At 44.2% G+C, this 23,620-nt stretch overlaps 1 protein-coding gene across 5 annotated transcripts in view; it reads left to right on the top strand.

Annotated features, from left to right (window-relative positions):
* Window positions 1-2,339: 2,339 nt before the first annotated feature.
* DDC (dopa decarboxylase) overlaps window positions 2,340-23,620 on the top strand; it is an 84,505-nt gene continuing 63,224 nt past the window's right edge. The window contains exons 1-5 of one of the 5 annotated variants that reach the window (XM_075557525.1): window positions 2,340-2,540; window positions 6,612-6,725; window positions 9,205-9,324; window positions 15,005-15,139; window positions 17,170-17,313. In XM_075557525.1, coding sequence (XP_075413640.1) covers window positions 2,340-2,540; window positions 6,612-6,725; window positions 9,205-9,324; window positions 15,005-15,139; window positions 17,170-17,313 — 714 coding nt within the window. The remainder of the gene's footprint in view (window positions 2,541-6,611; window positions 6,726-9,204; window positions 9,325-15,004; window positions 15,140-17,169; window positions 17,314-23,620) is intronic. The other 4 variants (XM_075557526.1, XM_075557527.1, XM_075557528.1 and 1 more) reach the window with 4 other exon arrangements.

Genomic DNA, 23,620 nt, shown 5'->3' with positions numbered 1-23,620 from the left:
TCCAGGCCTAGACAAGTGAATGCTTCCAGGGCTTCATCAGCTTATTGAAACGCTTCAATGGGTACTCCATCAATTCCTGAAGCCTTGGTTTTGGCTAATGCTTTTTATTTTTTAATCGTTTTATTAGGAGCTCATACAACTCTTATCACAATGCATACGTACATCAATTGGGTAAAGCTCATTTGTATATTCATTGCCCTCATCATTCTCAAAACATTTGCTCTGCACATAATTGGCCAATGCTTTCATGGCAGCATGAACTTCTTCCTTCAGGACCTTTGGTTCTTGCTCATTTGCCGCCCCCAGAAATGGTGGCATATGGACTAGTTCTTTCTGATACAGTACGTCTTCTTTGTCGCTTGATGCTTCCTGCATCTCTCGACAGTTTGCCCATTGGATCTCTCAATATTATAGCTCAAGGCTTGGATTTTTTCTTGAGTTCTTCCAGGTTGATACGCTGAGGGTGTTCTTCCATTTTGGCTTTCTAACTCTAGGTTTTTCACATGTCAGCATAATATTTGGCTTTGCCTTTTCTGATCCGTAGTCAGACGCGTTATCCATTGCGCCACTAGCCCACCTAGACTTTGTCTTCTCAAGTGTCCTTGAAATGCTCTGCTTATCTCCCTCCTGACTTTATCATCGCGTCCATTAGCCTTAGCTACTGTATGATGAAGAGTGAGTTTCAGAGTCTCGGCTGACCTCCACTTTGATCTTTCCCTTCTTTCCTGTCTTTTGAAAGCCTCATGCGTGGTGTTCTTGGGGTCGTCCCCGTCAGGCCTTCTGTCCTTAGTGTGCGATGCAGCAAATCTGTCCTTGAGATGTTCTTGACATTCAGGCAGCATAGACGCGAGGTCATCTTTTGGCTTGGGTGGACATGCTTTCATTTTCTTCAGCATCAACCGGATCTCATATGAGCACTGGTGGTCTGCTCCATAGTCTGCTCTGGCCTCAGTTGAACCGCTGACACTAAGCTTCTCCATGGTCTCACCCCACACATGGAGTCTATTTGATTTCTGCGTATCCCATCTGGAGAAGTCCAAGCATGTAGTTGTGTTTAAAAAACACAAACAAGTTCTATGGACAAGTCGTTTGTCTGGCAAAATTCTATCATGTTATCTTCAGCCCCAAGTCCATGTTCTCCACCTCCTATTCCTTCCTCTTTGCTTCCAACTTTTGCATAGCAATCAGTAGTGATTATCAATGCATATTAATTGCATGTGTGATCAAGTTCAGGCTGAAGACACTGGTAGAATGCTCCAATTTTTGTATCACTGGTTTTTGCAGTCGGCGCATACATTTTAATAATAGTTGCCCTGATTGGATTTTCTTCAGTGGAGATAGATGTAATCCTATTGCAGACAGCATTGTACTTCAAGCTAGATCTTGACATGTCCTTTGTTGACCAGGAATACAACCACATTCCTCTCGATTGTGTCATTCCTAGAATAGCAAACCATATCATGTTTTCTGATTCAAAATGGCCAATGTCAGTTGTTTCTGCTCACTGACACCGAGGATATAGATCTTTAAGCATTCCATTTCATTTTGGATGACTTCCAATTGTCCTAGATTCCAAGTTCCTATGATTAGTAGAGCTCTCCAATTGTTTCTTCTCATTTTGAATTGTGCGCAGCAGCACATGAAGGCCCCAGCAAGCTTTATTCCCACCGGCTTGACTCCATTCATGTTTCTGTGGTCCGTTTTACTCTGAGCAGGCAGCTAGCTCCTCCCTGATCATATTCTGGTGGTCTTCGTACTTGAGGGGTTTATCTTCTGGCACTATCTCTGACAATGTCCTGTTTCTCTTCATTAAGCCTTCAGTATCTGACAATTGTTCAATTCTGCGTGTAAGGTTTTCAGTAGCTAAGTTCTCCAAAGTGGACAGCCAATTCCTGCTTTGTGGTCTGTTCTTAGTCTGGAAGCTCAGCTGAAACCTATTCACTCTGGGCGCCCCTGCTGGCATTCGAAACACCAGTGACAAACTTCCAGCTTCACAGTAACATAGAAGCCAGCACCATCACAGTAAGACAAACTGACAGACAAATGGTGGCTAGTATATTTCATAGATGAGGAAACCAGAACCAAGATGCTACCTGACCTCAAGTGAATAGTTGGCAAACTGAAGAAGCGTTTTCCTACACTCTCTCAGTGGGTTGTCTTTCCCTACTCCATCTAGCTATTTAAGAAAAGTCTCCTGCTTGGGCCCACCTGGACTCTCCAGGACAGGAGGGGCACTCCCTGGGGACTGTGATGGTCAGCTAGCTTAGAATTGCCCCACTCCATTTAAGAAGTCGTGCTGTTAACTAAGTTCTTTCATTTCTCTCTTCGTGTAGTTCATCATGAATGCAAGTGAGTTTCGTAAAAGAGGCAAGGAGATGGTGGACTACATAGCCGATTACTTGGAAGGCATTGAGGCACGCCAGGTCTACCCAGATGTGGAGCCTGGCTATCTTCGTCCCCTGATCCCTGCCAGTGCCCCCCAGGAGCCCGAAACCTTCGAGGACATCATGACTGATGTTGAGAAAATCATCATGCCTGGGGTGAGTCATACCTGGGAGAAAAAGGAAATCTGAAGCTCCATCAAAAATCAGAGGAGGGAGGGCTGGTGATGTTTAGCCCCTACGCGACATTTGGCCACTTCCATTCATGGTCTCTCTGAATGCTCATGTCAGTCTGATTGGGGAGAATTATTATCGTGTCTGTTTCTTAGCTGAGGGAATTGAGGCTCAGCGAGGTTATGTGACCTGATAGAGGTCACCTCACTGGTAAGTGATGCCTGGATTCAAACTCAGACTACCCAGAAATGCTCCCTGCTCCACAGCCCCTGCTGCTAAGACGTTTGAGTGCCCATGCAATAGTCAGGGGAAACAAGTCGCTTGTTGCTGTTTCACCACTAATCGCTTAACAGGAACCAGTTACCAAGCCCCACCCCCACCCCACAGTGTCCTTCCATAAACAGCTTCACTGGAAATTTTTATCCAACATTCAAAGAATTGATACGAATCCTGCTCAGACCCTTCCACAACTCAAAAAAGTAAGGACTATTTCTGAACTCATTCCACAAAGTCAGCATTGCCCTGATTCCATCGTTAGAAAAAGACATTACAAGCAAAGAAAATGACAGCAAAGTTTCCCAACAAAATTCTAGTGAACAATATGCAATAACATATTAAGAGATTTATACCAGGAAAAGTGGAATTTATGGGAGAAATGCAAAGATGGTTCAACATTAGCAAGTAAATTGATGTAATTGGCTTTAAATACACACAAAAAAGAACGAGATGTTTATTTCAACAGATGCAGAAAGGCATCTGATAAAATCTAACACACTTTTTTGATGAAACCTTCAATAAGATAGGAATAGAAAGGAAATTCCTTAACATAATTAAGGGCATCTGACAAAAATCAATATTATCCATTAAAAACTAAAAATAACCCGAGCTTATGTCAGAAGAGACTCTGAAACTTGTTCTTGAATGTAGAGTAGCTAAAGTAAGTATAAGAAATGAAGGAGGGCCATGAATGTACAGATGTGCTTTACACAATCGATGTATGTATGGATTGTGGTAAGAGTTGTATGAGCCCCTAATAAAATGATTTAAAAGAAGAAATGAAGGAAATAAACAGTATATATGGAAGTGAATAGTATATTTCAAAAGTCATCATGAGAAGTCAAAGCAAGTGTTTTAATGAAATGTAGAAAGCCTGGAATTTTTTTTTAAGACAGAATGTGCTCAGCATTTCTAAAGCTGAAATAATTAGAAAAAATATCAAGCCTCACACTGAATATTGAAGGATCATAGGGACAAAGTACTGAGTGATGCAGGAAGCATCAAACGAAGATGGGACTTTGTAAAGTAGATTATGGCAGATGTAGTTCGGTTAAAATTTCACATATTATTTGATCTCCTCTTTCACCTCATTTAAAGTTGTTCTAGTTTTTAATACCTTCTATTTTCTTTCCAATGAAGGTCTTCCTATTTTACTTTGTTTGTTTGGGGTATGCTTCTCTGTATACGAAACCCAGGAGAGGGAAATGTATCGAGACAGTAACTGGATTAATGGTTTCTTGGGGTGTGGAAGGGGGAGATTGGAATGAAACGGGGAGCTAATAACAATGAGTACAAGAAAGAAAGATATTTGCTAAAATTGGTTGTGGCAATGACTGGGCTTCTTCATTTGATTGAAATCTTGAATTGTACGATAGGTGAATTATGTACTAATAAAACTTTTTTTAAAGAAGATGGATGAGATACACAGAATCACTGTAACAAAAAGATTTGGTGTAGAGGTTGAAAGGTAGAATATGTTCAAGAACTGATGGTTTTGAAGGAAGAAGTCCAAACTGCAATGAGGACATTAACAAAAAGCTAGGCTCTAGGAATTGAGAGAAGCAATTGATATGTTTCCACAAGCTTCTGAAGGACTGCAAGTCCTCACTTGTGTATGCTGAAAATTTGGGAAACCACTACTTGGCCAAGCAACTGGAAGAGATACACTAGTGTGCCTATTCCAAAGAAAGGTGACCCAATAAAGTGCAGAAATCATCAAACTACATCATTAATACCACATGCAAGGAAACTTGCTGGAGATCATGAAAAGCATCGGAAGCCAGAAGCCAGAATGGGACGGGGGATGCCATTGTCGATGTCAGATGGGTCTGGGCTAAGAGCTGTGTTGTATTGGCTACGCAAAGGTGTTCCACTGTGTGTCATAACAAGCTATAGATAACATTGTGAAGAAAGGAAATTACAGTGCATTTCATGTGCTCATGTAGAACCCATACATAGACCACAAGTAGTCATTTGAACAGAACAAAGATTTAACATTGGGAAAGGGGTGTGTCAGGGTTGTATCATTCTAGGATACATATTCAAGCTGTATGATGGCCAAGTAATCTGAGAAGCTGAACTATATGAAGAAGAATGTAAAGGTAGGCTAATTAACAGCCTGTAATGTGCAGATTACACAATTACTTGAATTATTTACAGATGATCAACAAATTCTACAATCTTTACTATGGATTATACTTCTAACACCAAGAAAATAAAAAAAAATCCTCACAAATGGAATATTAGCCAACATCATGATAAGCAGGAAACCATTCAAGTTGTCAAGGATGTCATTTTACTTTACTCCACAATCAATGGTCATGGAAACAGCTTTAAAGAAATCAAGTGCTATATTGCATTGGGCAACTCTACTACACAGGACGTCCTCAAGGTGGCAAAGAGAAAGGTTGTCACTTGTAGGACGAAGGTCCCCTGATCCAAACTAGACCAGCTGGAGCCTATTTCATTCTTTCTTTTTAAAAAAAATCATTTTATTGGGGGCTCATACAACTCTTACCACAATCCATACATACATCTATTGTGTCAAGCACATTTGTACATTTGTTGCCATCATCAGTCTCAAAACATTTTATTTTGACTTGAGCCCTTAGTATTAGCTCCTCCTTGGCCCCCTCCCTCATGAACCCTTGATAATTTATGAATTATTATTATTTTGTCATGTCTTACACTGTCTGATGTCTCCCTTCACCTACTTTTCTGTTGTCCATCCTCCAGGGAGGGGGTTAAATGTAGATCCTTGTGATCGGTTCCCCCTTTCTACCCCACCTTTCTTCCATCCTCCCAGTATCGCCACTCTCACCACTAGTCCTGAGGGGTTCATCAGTCCTGGATTTCCTGTGCTTCCAGTTCCTATCTGTACCAGTGTACATCCTCTGGTCTAGCTAGATTTGTAAGGTAGAATTGGGATCATGATAGTAGGGGAAGGAGGGGAGGAAGTATTTAAGAACTAGAGGAAAGTTGTATGTTTCATCATTGCTACACTGCACCCTGACTGGCTCATCTTTCCCTGTGACCCTTCTGTAAGGGGATGTCCAGTTGCCTACAGATGGGCTTTGGGTCTACACTGACACAATGACATATTTTTTTGTTCTTTGATGCCTGATACCGGATCGCATCAACACCTCATGATCACACAGGCTGGTGTGCTTCTTCCATGTGGGCTTTGCTGCTTCTCAGCTACAGGGCCACTTGTTAACCTTCAAGCCTTTAAGACCCCAGATGTGGAGCCTATTTCTAACATGAGGTATTGCCAACCACCTCGTGCATGTGAACTTAGGAAGATACGAGAAGAATGATGCACATGAATTAGGCTGTTGGTGAAGAATGTTGAAAATACCACGGGCTTCACAAGAACAAATCAATCTGTCATGGATGACGTATAGTAAGCATGCTCCTTAGAAATGAAGGCAGTGAGATTTAATCTCTTGTACTTTGGATATGTGAGCAGAATAGACATGAACAAGCCCTTAAAAGAGATATCATGCTGGCTAGAGTAAAGAGTCAGGAAAAAAGGAAGACTCGATGAGATGCATTGAGACAGTGGCTGCGCCAATGGGCTCAAGCGTAACCGCGATGGCACTGGGCTGGGCAAGGTTGTGTCCGCTGCACATGGGATGGCACTCCTAAGACAATATTTAAGCTCTCTGCCATCGAGTCCGTGTGATGACCGCCTTGGGATGAATGACGTCACCATGGGCGCCGAGAGTATCAGGGTCCTGCTTCTGGCAGGAAGGAGTAACCCACCCATCTTCCGGGCAGGTGACCCACTGGCACAGCCCCCACTTCTTCGCCTACTTCCCGACGGCCAGCTCCTACCCGGCTATGCTTGCGGACATGCTGTGTGGGGCCATCGGCTGCATTGGCTTCTCTTGGGTGAGTTCTGTGATGCCTGTGGGAGGAATAGGAAGGACAAAGGGTGGGAGGGCAGTTGGGCAGCATCAGTGGTGGGGGAAATGCTAAAGGAGCATGACACTTGCTCCCCCCTCCCCCCACATACACACATACCTGCTCACAAGCCATGAGCAGCTTGCTGCACCTCCTGTGGGCCAGAGTACCACTGTTAACTGAGAGGAAAGAAGGATTCAGCTGTGAATAGGTGTTTTAGGAAAAGACTGGCATTTGGAATAGAGGGAACTAGGAGAAAGAGAGAGAGAGAGAGAGAGAGAGAGAGAGAGAGAGAGAGAGAGAGAGAGAGAGAGAGAGAGAGAGAGAGAACACTCGTTCTGGAAAGGCCTCAGCAACCTAAAGCAAAGTCTATCTAGTTTTTCCTATAAAACTCTTAAGAACAATCTCTGTCTGACCTTCTATGAGTCCCTCATGGTATGGGAACCCTTAAGGTTCCTATATTTTGGTGTTCTCTGCAGATTGGGTAGGTTTTTCTCTCTAGCACTGTACCTGGGAGCGAGGAAGCCCAAGGAAGAGCCAGCCCTCGGAGGAACAGTGGGGTCTTACAGATCATTCTTTTGAATTACTTATCACTTAGTTCCAGTGCCATTTTTTCCCTCAGATATCATTGTGTCCCTTAGGGGGTGGGGAACAAACAGGAGGAGAAAAAGAATAGTAAAGCAAAAACTAAGAAAAAGAAGGGAAGAGAAAAAAGAAAATCAGAGATAGTAGGAAGGGGGGGGTTAAGGGAAATAAAAAGGGCAAAAACAACAACCAACAAATCAAAGATTAAAATGGGGTGGGGGCATGGCCTAGAGAAAAGAAAAGCAGAGAGCAGGGCACTAGTGTGGGTGTGCCTTCTGCAGGTCATGGGGTGGGGGGACAGGGTGAGGAGAAGAGCGGGGTGGCACTCATGCACTAGATGGACTTTCTGATCCCCTAGAGCAGTGGTTCTCAACCTTCTTAGTGCTGTGACCCTTTCATACCGTATCTCATGTGGTGGTGACCCCCAGCCATCAAATTGTTTCCATTGCTACTTCATCACCTCATTTTGCTACTGTGATGAATTGGGCGACCCCTGTGAAAGGGTCGTTTGACCCCCAAAGGGATCGCTACCTATGGGTTGAGAACCGCTGTCTGAGAGGGTGTTTGGGGCTCAGGCTTCTGACCTGGAATGAGTTATTTTAGGACCAGAGGACAATTGGTTATGGAAAGAGTTTCTACCATTTGGGAATGGCTCCCAGCAGGCCACTTGTTCAGTACTATATCCTCTGCTGCTCTTAGAAGGCAGCATTCACTTAGTGGTTATCCATGAGAGCATCCCTCTGACCTCAGGTGGCATAGAGAGTGTCACTAACCATGGGTGATGAAATGTGTGGGGGGTGAGTGGGGGCTGGCTACAGTTCTGCTCACCAGGGAGCTCGGGGTAGGGGGAAGGACTGTACTTTCCTGGTCACCAGCCACTGCTCTGGGCACTGGGAGAGAGAAAAGGATTATTTGGTTTCTGTGCCCTGGGGTTGTAATGATTTGTTTTATTGTGTTGGCTTGCAAGTTCAGCAGTTCAAACCCACCAACTTCTCCATTGGCAAAAGATGAAGCTGTTTGTTCCTGTACAGATTTACAGTATTAGAAATCCCAAAGGACAGTTCTCCTCTGCCCTATGGGGTCAATATGCATTAGCATCCACCTGAAGCCAATGGGGGAGTGCCTGCTGAACCGAACATTGCTAACAGAAGTTCAAGCCGGCTGTGCTGTGTCAGGTCAGAGGACAATCCGCCCATCCTGTCTCTCTCCTCTCTACCTGCTTTGGTTCAACTTCATTTCGTTGGGATTCAACCCAATTCTCTACCCTTCTTTGGTATTCACCTCTCACTTTAGTGACTCACGTCTGCAACGCGGAGATGGTGAAGTGAAGGCAGCTGGGTTTCTCCAACAAAGAGGGCCCAGTGCAATCATGGGAAACCTGGCACCACCTGCGTCCTCACTTCTTTGTGATTGGTCCAGGACAGGGGTCCTCAAAATATGGCCCGCAGGCCACATGCGGCCCGCTGAGGATATTTATCCGGCCTGCTGGGTGTTTTTGCCACCGCTGCCTGTCCTGCTTAGCAGCCAGCTCGTCCAGTGTGCATAGGAATTTGTTCATAGGTTTTTTTTTTAAACTATAGTCCAACCCTCCAATGGTCTGAGGGACAATGAACTGGCCCCCTGTTTAAAAAGTTTGAGGACCCCTGGTCTGGGAGCTGGGAAGCTTGTTCCTCGGTATGGGATATGTTGTGTACACAATTCTCAGCCCTGTTACCATCCCCAAAACTCAAAACTCATTGTCAAGTTCAGTGCTGATTCTCAACAACAGTAGAAAACCTCATCTTTCTTGCAGTTACCACACCGTGGAGTGCATTTACCATCAGTGCGCGAGGCGTTTAGGGTAACTGCTCCAGGATTCACTCCTTTGCTCCCTCCCAAACAGGCTGCAAGCCCAGCATGCACAGAACTGGAGACGGTGATGATGGACTGGCTTGGGAAGATGCTGGAGCTACCAGAGGCCTTCCTGGCGGAGAGTGGTGGAGAAGGGGGTGGTGTGATTCAGGTAAGAGGTGTGTGCTGCAGGGAATCCAGGGTGGATGATACCTCCAGGACCAGGGGTGTGAGGGGCGATGCTGGGAGAGTGGAGGGTGAGTGGGTTGGAAAGGGGTAACTGATTATAAGGATCCACATGTGACCTCCTCCCTGGAAGATGGACGCCAGAGAAGGGGGGGAAGGGAGACTCCGGATAGGGCAAGATATGACAAAATAACAATGTATAAATTACCAAGGGCACATGAGGGAGTGGGGAGCAGGGCAGGAGGGGGATAAAAGCAAAAAAAAAAAAAAAAGAGGACCTGATGCAAAGGGCTTAAGTGGAGAGCAAATGCTTTGAAAATGATTAGGGCAAAGAATGTACGGATGTGCTTTATACAATTGATGTATGCATATGTATTGATTGTGATAAGAGTTGTATGAGCCCCTAATAAAATGTAAAAAGAAAGAAAAAAAAAGAGGTGTGTGCTGGAGCTTTAGGGAGGCAGCATTCGGGGAGCCCCAGAAAGGGGCCACTGCTGCAGATAGGAAAGGGAGGCCCCTCCGGTTTGTTCCTATTTCTTCTAGAATATGAGCAAGAATTACGCAAGAGGAAAAGCCAAGCTTTGGGGGAAATTCTGGTGGTGGGGTGGGTGGGATCTGAATTTGAGCCTCAGGGCTGCCTGCCTCTCATTAGCTATGGGCCGGCCACTCATTTCCTGGCTCCTGTTGATGGTAGATGGGACTAGCATAGTGGTTACCATGCAGAATGCATATAGTAATCAAAATAATAACAGCAACAACTAATATTTGGGTTGTCCTATTTCAGGCATTGACTCGTTTAATTTTCACAACACAATGAGTGCGGGGCCTCTTAATGTCCCCTATTACGCTGAAGAAACTAAAGCACAGTTGGTAGCTTGCCCATTGGTTTCAAGCTGGTAGATTTTAGAGCAAGGCTTTGTCCTATGCTTACCTGACTCCAGGCACTGCCCTCCGAACCATAAACGGTAGCCATGACTGTGTTTCCGAAGTGAGGAGGTGCTATGTGTGCCAAACCGTAGCCTCAGTATGCAACTAGTTTGTGCACTCGTTTAATGCATTATCTTCATTTAACACGTGACTATTAAGATTCATCTTGATCAGGAAACAAAAGGAAGTGAGAGGGGATTTCTCTTCCTCAGGTTTCCAGGACGGTCCCAAGAATGACACAGACTTTGTGTATTTGTAACATCTTACGTGCACATGGACTGCATTGGAGCCACTCCTTCCTTTATAGGAGAGAATTCTGTCTTGTCAGGACCTCTATCTTCTTCCATTAGGCAATGACGCACTTATTTGCAGTGCTATAATCCGTGACGTGCTTCTGACGCACTTCTGCATTGAACTCCTTGCATTCTGAAGCACAGCCGGGAATCGCTTGGTAGTAGGCGGGACAGGCAAGCCTCTGCTCACAGCGAGCCCCAGAGTCCTCCACAATGTATTTCCAGAGAGAGTTCCGGTAAGGCCCACATCCAGAGAGCAGGCGAAGGCACCGGGTGACCGTCAATTCTCTTTACTTTATATTCACCTCCGATTACAGTTAGGGAGCTTAGTTTACAGACTGGGGCGTCCATTATGCATGCTCAGAGGCCAGGAGGGGGAGGTACACCTGGGTGGGTGCTGCACCTGGATTGGCCTACCTAGGCCAGGTGAATTCAATTCAACCAATGGTCGACCAGAGTTATCCACCAAGCCTCCCAGAGGAATAATTGAAAAAGGCAGGAGTTCGAGGCGACCTAGTGACTTTCTGAGCAGCTTCCAGGAAGGCAGCACAGGGTGAGGGGCCCTGTGGGTGCCTGTGTAAACCCGAAACTTCTTCTAACTCTCTTTAAACTCACCTGGATCACCAACCAGGCTTCAGCATGAATTCTTTCTCGCGTGGAGCCACGGACCGAGTATATCTCTCCCCCAGAGATCTAACAGCTACGTCCAGTAGGCCTGCACAGGCCTTGTCTATAAACCTCCTGAGGAACCTGTGGGTGTCTCCTGAAGCCGGCTTTGTTCTTGATAACTTTAACAAACGCCAACTTGTCACAGGCCTTGTATGCTATTTTCTTTGTATTTTGATTCTATTGTTATTGCATACTCTTCTATGATGAATCAAAATTTATGTAAATAGATGAGATGTTTATTATGCATGATATTTAACCTCTTATGAATAAAGTTTCAGAGACTCTCCTCTAACATAAAGTACAGTTCTGCTCCAGGATTATTAGATTCTTCCTAGGTTGAGTTCATGTTCGCCGTTCGCCTTCCACCAACAGAAGAAACAAAAAGAGCATTTCTGGGTTATCAAATCTTACACCTAAAATAATATCCCATTGGGTTCTTTTCAGAAAGGCTCATCTTACTGCCACAGAGCAAAGAGTGGACTCAAACTGCCAGCCTTATAGTTAGTGACCCAATGTGCAACCTGTTAGGCCAGCCAAGGTCAGGGGTGATAAGAAGTACATTACATTGCAAACACCATGAAGGTCATGGTCTAGCCTATTTCCTATGCTGTGTTACCCTTTTCATCTTGAAACATGAAGACACTACAGTCTAGAAGGCAAAGCAACTACAAAGTGGAGCTGGACTGCGAGATGCATGGTACACGAGGCCACCCCTCACCATTTGTTATATTTGCGAGTCTAGACCTGGGTGTGCTACCAGGAGCTCTCGTTTAAGTGACCTTTTATTAAAGATAATTCCATTTTTCAGCATCAATGAGCGTCTTTGCATTTAGTAAGGAAAAATCCTGTCACCTCTCCTTCCAAGCTTCAACACATTGCCTATTGGGCCTAAGGCACTCTCGTTTTGCTGAACAAAAGCAGGCAATTATGTCTGATTTTTATGGCAGGACGTCCCAGCCTCCCCAGCTGACAGGGTTTGCTGACAGCTCATGGATCCAGAGCTGGGCAGACAGTGAGTTAGCCCCGTTATTGATCCTCTCTCTGCTGTAATCAGAACCGTAGGCTACAGCGAAGTGACAACCTGGGAGGGGTTCCGTCTGAGTCAAATGGCAAAGTGTCACCTGAGGCTGTAAAAATTGCCTTGTGATTTTATTTGGAAAGCTCTTGTGGAAGAAAAGGCTGTTGGGCACAGGGCATGCGGTGACACACGGAAACACAAAAGATGAAAAGGCTTCAGCATCAGTAGCAGGAAGCGGCCCTGCTCTCTGCATCTCCTCTTCCCTGCCCTCTCCACACTGGGCTCTCCATGGCAACCTTTATTTGCCTACGATAAAGCAAAGGTATCATTACTCTTCTCTGAGTACACAGAGCAGTCCCCTCGCCTCCTCCTTTTCGCTCTCGGTTAAGATCTGTTTCCAACAAAGGGAAGGAAAAAGCCTTTTGATTTCCCACCGGAGTCTGCTCACACACATGGCCTGCGCTTGAGCTGTTGCGTTCTGAATGTGCCTCTGCCCTTCCTGCTTCCTCCTATCAAATCACTGTCACCGAGAGAGGGCACTTGTCTTTTCGAACTGGCACAGAGACCGAAGGAAAAGCCACAGTAGATAGGCATTGTGATTCCGATGTGGCACTGAGGAGAAGAATATGGGTCAGAAGGAGGGGGGTTGGGGGGAGTGTGCCCCTAGGTTTTAAATGGAGGCTGTAATTCAGGTGGAGACACTTCAATCACACGTAAGTGTTACGTGTTCAGGGTGGGAAGAACAAGGGGATCCCCCCACATTCAGGAACTGTGTCTTTTCAATAATCTCCACACGTCACTTTTTCAATTAGAGTGAATGAGCCAATGGGTCAGTCTAGGAGAAACAACCCGCCTTGGGGACAGGAGGGTATCTGCCCCATGAGAAGAGTAACAGAGTGTGTGACAGAAGTGTCGACTACAGAGCCTGTCTGCAGGGAACTTGGCCTCGCCCAGGCAGCATGGTTAGCTCTGCCCGGCAAGTTTTCTTCAGCCTGGTTTAAAATGGTCTTAAAAACCATTGCTGATGAAACCATGGTCTGAAGGCGATGCAACATAGTTGTCATTGTTTTCACAAAATCGGAATTCCAGGGTTGGACCAACCTTGGATGGAAAAAAGAAACTGACTAAGCAAAGCAGCCCCTCAAAAATAAAAGGGAGCCCGTAGTGCTACGTATAGCATTTACACCGTGCTAGGTATTCTAAGTAATTTAGAGGTTATTTAACGCAGGAAGGAGGATATGTAGATTTTGTATGCAAATGCTTTGCAGCGATCAGGCAGCGTTTGCCTCTGTGATATACAGGGTCCCAGTGAATCAGAACCAGTTGGACGATGGCTTGTAACCACAACAATGCCATTTTATGTAAGGGACACGAACATCTTTGGATTTTTGTCCTGTAGAGGTACCAGACCCAATCTCCAGCAGATTCCAAGGGATGGTCCCCTCACTTTATATGATAAAGTAGGAGGACCATGTCTGTATAGTTGAGCATACGCATTAGAGCTATGAAAACATATAGTAAATGTATTTAGCTTAAATTCCCCCCTGCTCCATAAAGACATGAGTTGAGTTAAAAGAAAAACTAAAATCAGTGAAATCATAAAATAAAACTATGACATTGGGATCAATAAAGGAAGACTAAGAATATTAACAAGATAATTGGTGTTTAAGTATTTTATCTCATACTTCTTTGCAATACTCTAAAATCTTATCACTGTTTCCCTCATATCTGACAAAAATCGACTTTCTTTTATTGAACCTTCCTCGTGCTAGTGCTCAATCGATGAGGGAGTTTCTCCCAGGATTTGCAAAGACCTGGTGCTCGTGAGCCGGGAAGAGTGAGGAGGCGCGCTTCACAGCAGACAGGACAGATGTAGTTTCCTTCTAACCATGTCACATTTTAGCTGTTGACGTGGGCAAAGATTAACCTCTTTGGTATCCACTTTACCACCTGAAGAGGGCAAAAAGAACTAGCTTGAAAATTCTAGGGGGGACATATTGTTGCTCCTTTCCTCTGAGGGAACCCTGACTCACGCGTCTTTGTGTATAACCGAACGAAACATTCTAAGTCCCGTTCCAGCCTCGTGATCTTTGATGCGTTTCACTCTGTTGCCGTGACTCCTGGGTCAGTCCATCTCACGGGCGAGCTGCTCTCATTTTTTCCTGGCAAATGCTGTTTGGCTCCATCAATCAGGAAGCCTTTTTTTTTTAGTGATTGCTCTGCATACTTCACCGCCTCTGCCCGTTCTCAATCTCAAAGCGGTGAATTTTAAACCATCTTTACTAACTTGCCAAAATATGTGCCGAGATCTGTGTGTGAAAGAGAGGTTCCAAGGTGAACTGGCCGTCTACTTGAAAATGCACCTTCATTTGTGAACAAATTCAAACTGCTTTGTCCAAGTGGTTATGAACCAGGAGTTGGTTTTGCACTCTGGTGTAAAACTGCTGCCTTCTCTCCCAGTGACGGTCGGACCTCCTCAGCCAGGTTGCATGCAAAGCTCATTTTTCCAATACAGGATACAAAATGTGGGTGCAGAAATGTTAGCCATCATGGAACCAGAGACATACAAAGTAATGTTAAACTAATGGTAAACTAGCAATCATAAGTATGCAGACTTTTCTTTTCCTGTGCATATGAGAATGACGTTTGCAATTTCAGATTCGTTTTTTAAAAAGGGAAGCGAATTATGTCGTCCAAGAGTTGAAATACAGATTGCCTTGCTGTGTTCCAAAGCTCACGCACCTTCCCCTTGTATTTAGGGAAGTGCCAGTGAAGCCACTCTGGTGGCCCTGCTGGCTGCCCGGACCAAAGTGACAAGACAGCTACAGATGGCATCCCCAGAGCTGTCACAAGCTTCCATCATGGAAAAGCTGGTGGCCTACTCATCTGATCAGGTGAGTGTATTGAGAGCGTGTGTGGGTCGGCCGCCCTGCCTACCTTCAAATGTGAATGTTTGGTTTTAAAACAAGTCAGAGAAAAAAACCATGCAACATCATTCAACCCCAGAAAAAGAGGACACCACCTGCATCATGGACTGATGAGAAGGGGTGGGTTCCTGGATGGAAAGTAGGTCAAATTGGAAAGAAATTTACGTGCTAAAAAATCACCATGGCCAGCTCTGTTTCCATTTCTCCCAGCGCTGACGTAATGCTGCAATGGTTTGGCCTGCTGGCCTGCCTTCAGAGGGACCTTGTGGAAACACTAACCAGAGGGCCTGAGGACCTGGGCTCAAATCCCAGCTCTAATATTTTAAGCTTTGTGGCCTTAGGCTAATCACACAATTCTCTGAACCTCCATTTCTTCCATGTCAAACGGGGATACAAGCACCTGCCTCTTCGTGTTGCTGATCCATTCAGCTCACGGTTAGACAAAAATTAAAAAAGGCTATCAGGTGCTATAAAACTTCTGCAAATATTAGCACACAGTGTGATTCATTGATCAATCCAGGAAAAGAGATAGCAAGGAAAAACACTGTGAGCGTGAACAGGAGGAAAGGAGATTAAGCAGCATGAGGATAGCAAACTTATTCAATGGACACAATAACTGTCTGACTTGTTCCACCCTCACAGGGTTGGATTCTACAAAGTGGATCTAGCTTTGCTGACATATTTATCTTTAATACATTTCTTAATTCAGCTATTCTAACCATGATATATATTCTAATTAATAAAAATTTAACCTGAAATAGAAACAATACCCTTTTCTCAACACTTCAGAGGATTATTTACCTGTGTATTTTGATTTCACTTATTTGTGCTACCTGCGCTTGAGAAAACATCATGTATATTTAGATCTCTGTGATAGCTTGGAAGGACGCAAGGTGGCTTTAAAACTGCGCACCCAGGCTCTCAGTAAATGTGAGAGGTTCCTATCTGAAGTGGTGGCAGTCATTTCCAACGGGCTTTTAGCACTGTGGGAGATTATTTTGCTATTTGCTTCATCAGTAGCCACTATGTGGTAGAGAGCTAACGCTATTCTAGATGCGCGGGCATTACAAGACTCGTATAGGGAGTGGGCATGTGGGCTTCATGCCTCTGTGGGACCCCAGCTGAAAACGACTGTCAGGAAAGGTGACAGACTATGAAGTAGGTTTTTTGGAGATACATTTATAATTTGATTTTGAGCAGATCATGTTCCTGAGGAGCTGGCCCTCCAGCAAGGATTTTGGAATTTCTAGTTTCTTGAAGAATTGCTCTCCAGGGAAACCTGGCAGAAGTTAGGGAGGCATGCCAGGCAGGGAGGAGCCCGGCAGTGTGGTCTCTGTGGCATTCTGGCCTCCGCCCGGCCCATGTGGGATGCTCTGGATGCTCCTGTTCTTGAGATGGGTATCTGCCTCTTGGGTGTCAATGCCAGTCCGCTCTGTAGTGGAGGGTGGGGGTGTGGGGGGTGGTGTTTGGGGGAGCACAACATAATCAGCAAAGGGCAATTCTCCATAAGCTTTTTGGGCTCAACTCTATTGGTCTGTTCATGATTCCCTACTAGCTCCCAGATATACCTCAGGCTGGTCCCTGCATCTTTACCTTAATTGGTTCACTCGCTTTTGCTTAGTGGTATACAGTAACACTTCCTCCGAATACTGCATCATGGTGGGAAATGTCCAGAGTTCCCCGTCTGACCCCAAAACTCACCATTTGCTTTTGAATTAACAAAACAAAAAGATTGGACCAGTATTGGACCAGCACTTTACTGGTATATCAGTCATTAGACTTAAAAGCAACATTTGACATGAATCGAAACAACTTCCAGTAAAGAAACCTTCCGAAGGAACAGAGGTAGGAAAGAGCATCAGTCCTGCCATCGCTGCCCTAGGAAAGGGACCCAGGTGTGTACAGCGCCATGCGGAGCTTTGAGGAGCTAAGGGTTAGGCAGTCCCTACAGAGGGGAACCTACCTACACCAGCCTAACTTTGCGGCTTTCTTTTTAGGCACACTCGTCAGTGGAAAGAGCAGGACTGATCGGTGGAGTCAAAATAAAAGCAATTCCTTCGGATGGCAAATTCGCCATGCGGGGTTCTGCCCTGCAGGAGGCCTTGGAGAGAGACAAGGCCGCTGGTCTGATTCCATTCTTTGTAAGTTAACCCCATCTCTTCTTGGCTGTGGCCCAGTGGAACTTTCCCAATCTTTCTGTGCCCGAGGGAGACTGGGAGGACGCCAGGGCAGACGGGGAAATTGCAGAGTCATGGTCCGGTCTTCAGTGGTGGTCCTCGGTAAGGGCAATTCTGATCTCTTCTGGTTAGCCTGCAACAACTTGAGCAAGTCGAAGAAAACGACATTTATACTTGTGTTGAGCAAGTTGTGACTTCAGACAGAAGTCACCAGAAAAGTCAGCCTAGGGTGTTCTGTTAAGGCAAGAAACCTTGGGTCCATCCCTTGTCAAATTAAAAGAGAAGCTATAGTTCTGTGATGGCCTTTTTTGGAATTCTAAATAATGAAAAGTGCGTGATAAAGGAACTAAATTAAAATGGAAACAAAATGAATTTCCTTTGTTGGCTAGATCTGTTGTTCTAAATAGATACTTGTAAGGAGTGTATTGCAAGTAAACTAAATAGTCATGAAACAGTTTGATTCTCTTGTATATAGACACACATTTTCCAATGGGGATGAAATAATCACTTTGATATGGTAATTGGGTTATGCCATGCCTGTGACCAAGATGTCATATGTTACGTTCATTAAAATATGTGACCTTAACGGTCTACCTTAATGGTGTGGTTCCTAGCCACACAGCAGCAGCTGGGAGCTGTAAAACTAATCGATTCCTGCACCTTGTTTCCGATCAATTTTTAAAAAATCATTTTATTGGGGCTCATACAACTCTTATCACAATCCACACATACATCAATTGTGTCAACCACACTTATACATTTGTTGCCCTCATCCTCAAAATTTGCTTTCCCCTTGGGTTCCTGGAATCAGCTCCTCATTTTCCTTTTTCCCCATTCCCTCCCTTCCTACTCCTCCTCCCTCATGAAACCCTTCATAATTTATAAATTATTATTTTATCTTATCTTAAACTGCCTGGCGTCTCTCTTCACCCACTTTTCTATTGCCCATCCCCCAGAGAGGAGATTATATGTAGATTCCTGTGATCAGTTCCCCCTTTCTACTCCCCCTTCCCTCCTCCTGGTATCATCACTCTCACTACTGGTCCTGAGGGGCTTCATCTGTCCTGGATTCCCTGTGTTTCCAGTTCCCATTTGTACCTCTGTGCATCCTCTGATCTAGCCAGATTTGTAAGGTAAAATTGGGATCATGATAATTGGGGGGGGAGGAAGCATTTAAGAACTAGAGGAAAGTTGTGAGCATTATTATGACACTGAACCCTGAGTGACTCATCTCCTCCCACTACCCCTCTGCAAGGGATATCCAGTTGTCTACAGATGGGCATTGGGTCCCCATCACATGCTCCCCTCATTCACAATGATATGATACCCCACCCACCTTTGGTGCTTGAAACGTGGTCCCTTCGGCCCGTCATGATCACACATGTTGATGTACTGCTTCCATGTGGGCTTTGTTGCTTTTGGGCTAGATGCCGCTTGTGTACTTTCAAGCCTTTAAGTCCCCAGATGCTATGTCTCTCAATAGCTGAGCACCATCAGCCTTCTTCACCACACTTACTTATGCACACATTCGTCTTCAACATTTATGTGGGGAAGGTGATCACACAATGATGGTTTTTGTTCTTCCTGATCAATTTTACCAGAATCTCTTGGGAAGAGGTTTGGCATTAAAACCTTTTACAGTCCCTTCACTATTCTGACATGTGGCCAGAGCTGAGGGACACTGCTCAGATGAACATTTTTCAGCATATGTGATTATCTTACTTTTTAAAGCCCTTTTAGGTTGGATTGTTCCTTTGTATAAGCCATAGACTAATAATATCTAATAGCCTTTGTATAAATCATAGACTAATAATAATAATAGCCCTTTAAGAATTAATCTCCTACAGCAATTGTTTGGTCAATTTATGTGACTATTGGGGAAGGAGCGAGGGTGTGGTTGGATATAAAACCTGACGATTTAGAGGAGTTCATAGGACATTCCAGCGCAATAAATAAACAATTGCAGCGTAGAACAATTAACAACAATTCAGAAGGCACCCACAGAACAAGATGATGACTCAGTCATTTTGAAGAAAGAAACTAGAGTGGATTCAGGTTCATTTGATTCCAGAAATCTTCCCTGGCCACCTCGCCTGGCATTTCCTAGCCACCCTGTTCATTTTGAAGTGCTCACCAGGCAGTTAGTGGCCTAACCCATGACCCACTATGCCATCCAGTCTCCTTGAGACCCGGGGAAATATTTTATAACACCTATCCCAGAGGATTAACAGGGCTATTCAAATCATTTCTACCTATCATTATATGTTAGTTATAGTAATCTGTACTTTTTAAGGAAATGATCCATTCCATCCAATTTCTTAAATTTATGTGGGTAGAGTTATTCATAGGATTCTTTTGACATTAGCATTTCTGATATTGGTAAATTGTGTAATCTCTCTTTTTGGTGAATCTTGCTAGTTTGTCAATGTTATTACTTTTCTCACAGAACAAGTTTTTGTTTCGTGGATTTTTTTTCTGCCTTCAATTGAACTGATTTTATTCTGATACTTGCTATTTCCTTCCATATGCTTGCTCAAAAAAAACGTAAAAATATGACAAACTAGAACCAATTTAAAATAGGCCAAAAGCGAGGTCACATGATATGGGGTTAAATTTTAACCCAACTGTATCTGCAATTCCAGTGCACAATGTATGATAGCAAGACGAGTCACATCCCTGGTCTACAGTCAGAGGGGATTCCCTAGAAGTTAAATCCATGTGTACATTTCCCCATCATTTGAAAAAAATCTGAAACACAATTTAAATGAGTCAGAAGGAAGATCAAATGATAAGCTATTGCATTACAATCTAACTGTATTTGCTACAATTGACTTTAGAGTGCTCTCTGTCTGATAACAAGGCTATTCATATTCCTTGACTAGGGTCAGAGGGGAGTCACTGGAGACTCAATCTATGTGTGACCCTTGCAAATGGACTTTGAGTTTCCACTGTCATTCATAGCGTTTTTTCAAACCAGGTGTTCCTAATTTAAGCCCTGATTCCGTTCCCTCCTTTGGATTTGGATGATCTTGTTTACAATCCTTGGATCACACAGGCTGGTGTGTTTCTTCTATGTAGACTTAGTTGATGCCTCACTGAGATGGATACTTGTTTGAAGATAAGCTTTTAAGACCCCACATGCTATTCTTTCTGACATCTGGGCACTTACCTAGTTTCGTTGCAGACCCTTGGCCTCTGCCCTACTTAGGCAACATTACAAATGACCAAAGGCCACTCTATTCCACCAGAAGCCTCAGTGCAAAGGCACTGTGTCTGCAAATCTAGCTCTCTCAAAAAAAGTACCTGGAGGCACTCCCCTCCACAAGGGAACCTGCTGAGACTTTTGTTCTTACTCACCCTTTAGGTCTGGGAAGGAGCTTGCCCATTGGCTCAATTTTCAGCCACTAGGCACAGACGTGCTGGTGACATGGTGGTTCTGCTTTGAGCTAGCTGCTAACCATGCGGTCAGAAACTCAAAACCACCAGCTGCTCTGTGGGAGGAAGATGAGACTTTTATTCTCATAAAGTATTACAGTCTTGGAAACCCATAAGGCCAATTCTACCCTGTCCTATAGAGCAGCTATAAATTGGAATAGACTCAATGACAGGGAGTTTGGTTTGGTTTGGAGACATCTTTTCTTTAGGTCTGCAAAGTACATAATTCACTTCCATAGCTCAATAGTCAAGCAAATGATGGATAGTCCTACAATGGGAACAAAAATACTAGGGAGATATATCCCTCTTCACTATATCCGTGGAAAGAGATGATGAAGACACTCAATATCATAAGCTAAAACAAGGCCAGGAGTCAAATGGGGAATTGGCCATTAACTGCTCCTATGAAAATTCCGGGATGAGGTTGAAGAAAGTTAAAGTAATTCCACGAGAGCCACAACATGATCTTGAGTTTACTCCACTTGAATTTAGCGAACAACTCAAGAACCAATTCAATACATTGAACACTAACACAGAAGACTTGAGGGGTTATAGAATGACGCAAAAGTATCATATATTAAAAAAGCAAAAGACCATTAAAAAGACCAAAGCGGATGTCAGTAGAAACTCTGAAACTTGTTCTTGAACATAGGGTAGCTAAAGCGAATGGACGAAATGATGAAGTAAAAGATTTGTCTTTTCGCTCAACTGTTCCAACGCTGGGAGGCAGGCCCAAAGCCTTCATTGTATTTTCAAAGGGTTTGGAAATCCTTCAAAATTCAAGATACACTACTGAAAGCAGTAGGGTTCGTTGGTTTTTTCCCCCACAGGGATTGAACTAAGAAAGCTAAATTTCCATGACCATGAACTAGTTTAGAGTTTTAACGAAAGCCCCTCTCCCTGTGTTCCTCCAGTCTCAAAGCAGAGGGCAAACCCTGCAAGGCGTCTTACAAGAGTAAACCAGGCTTGTTAGTGCCCGAGCAAAAGAAGGCAGCCAAGGAAGCGGTACAGGGGCTCTGTCCCCCTGAAAAGGCACAGGCAGCTACTGAGATGCCAGTTCAGGCAGCAGGAACCCCAGGGGCTCTCTAAGCGAGATCCTGCCAGAGATGCAGTGTCTGCTTCCTGCCTCTCCACAAATGTGATTATGTCTCTGTGGGGAGGGCTGAAATGAGGTTAGCGTCACTGTGCCGGGCTGAGCCGGTAATCAGAGCCTGGAGCAAAGCAGGTGCTGTGGCTTTCAAGTGGTTTCTGAGAATGAGGACAAGTTGATTTGTAGCTCAAAGTCACATAGAAAAGCCATTTGGAACATTGTGCACAGGGCTCTGGGATGTTTGTCAGTCTGGCATCTCCCACTCAGAGCCTCTATCTCCACTGCCCTCCCATGGGTCTCTCTCTGAGCAGCCAAGTGGATGGATGTGCTGGCAGGGTCCGTTGATAAGCTGAGACTTTACTGACTGGGTCCCATCTTCCAAAGACATAGTTGTTCCTACCTGTGTGCCCTGCTGCCATGAATCATTTCTCAGTCTCACTTATATTAAACTAATGTTGGAGTCATAACGCAGAAGTTTTGTGTAATGTAGACAATATGAAAAATGACAATAAATCATAAAAAATGATGTATACTTTTAGCATTAGGCATCACTTAGAGTAAACTTAAGAAATGTCACCGATTATTTTCATCGGGTGTCACTACTAGGACAAGGTATAATTTAGTTGCTTGGCTAAAATTATATATATATATTTTTTAATTTTAAGTTTTTGTTATTTTTTAATCATTTTATTAGGGGCTCATACAACTCTTATCACAATCCATACATACATCAATTGTGTAAAACACATCTATAATTCATTGCCCTCACCATTCTCAAAACATTTGCTCTCCACTTCAGCCCCTGGCATCAGCTCCTCATTTTTCCCCTCCCTCCTCGCTGCCCCCTCCCTCATGAACCCTTGATAATTTATAAATTATTACTTTGTCATATCTTGTCCTGTCCAATATCTCCACCCACTTTTCTGTTGTCCATCCCCCAGGGAGGAGGTCACATGTAGATCCTTATAATTGGTTCCCCTTTCCAACCCACCCTCCCTCCGCCCTCCCAGTATTGTCACTCATACTTCTGGTCCTGAAGGGATCATCCACCATGGATTTCCTCTGTTTCCAGTTTCTATCTGTACCAGTGTACATTCTCTAGTCTAGCCAGACTTGCAAGGTAGAATTGGGATCATGATAGTGGGGGGGAGAGAAGCATTTAGAAACTAAAGTTGTATTTTTCATCATTGCTACATCGCATCCTTACTGGTTCATCTCCTCCCTGAGACCCTTCTGTAAGGAGTTGTCCAGTGGACTACAAATGGGCCTTGGTTCTCCACTCCACACCGCCCCCCTCATTCACTATGATAAGATTTTTTGTTCTGATGCCTGATAACTGATCCCTTCGGCACCTCGTGATCGCACAGGCTGATGTGCTTCTTCTATGTGGGCTTTGTGGTTCTGAGCTAGATGGCCGCTTATTTACCTCCAAGCCTTTAGGACCCCAGATGCTATATCTTTTGATAGCTGGGAACCATCAGCTTTCTTCACCACATTTGCTGTTCACCTGCTTTGTCTTCAGTGGTTGTGTCGGGAAGGTGAGCATCATAGAATGCCAATTTAATAGAAGAAAGTATTCTTGCATTGAGGGAGTACCTGAGTAGAGGCCCAATGTCCATCTGCTACCTTAATACTAAACCTATAAATATATGCACATAGATCTATTTCCCCATCCTCATATATAAACATATTTGAATATGTACATGTCTTTATCTAGACCTCTATAAACACCCTTTGCCTCCCAGC

Source organism: Tenrec ecaudatus, chromosome 9 (genome assembly GCF_050624435.1).
Source record: "Tenrec ecaudatus isolate mTenEca1 chromosome 9, mTenEca1.hap1, whole genome shotgun sequence".
NCBI classification, from domain to species: Eukaryota; Metazoa; Chordata; class Mammalia; order Afrosoricida; family Tenrecidae; genus Tenrec; species Tenrec ecaudatus.
The sequence above is the reverse complement of the archived record's forward strand: the minus strand, read 5'-3'. Positions and strand labels throughout refer to the sequence as shown.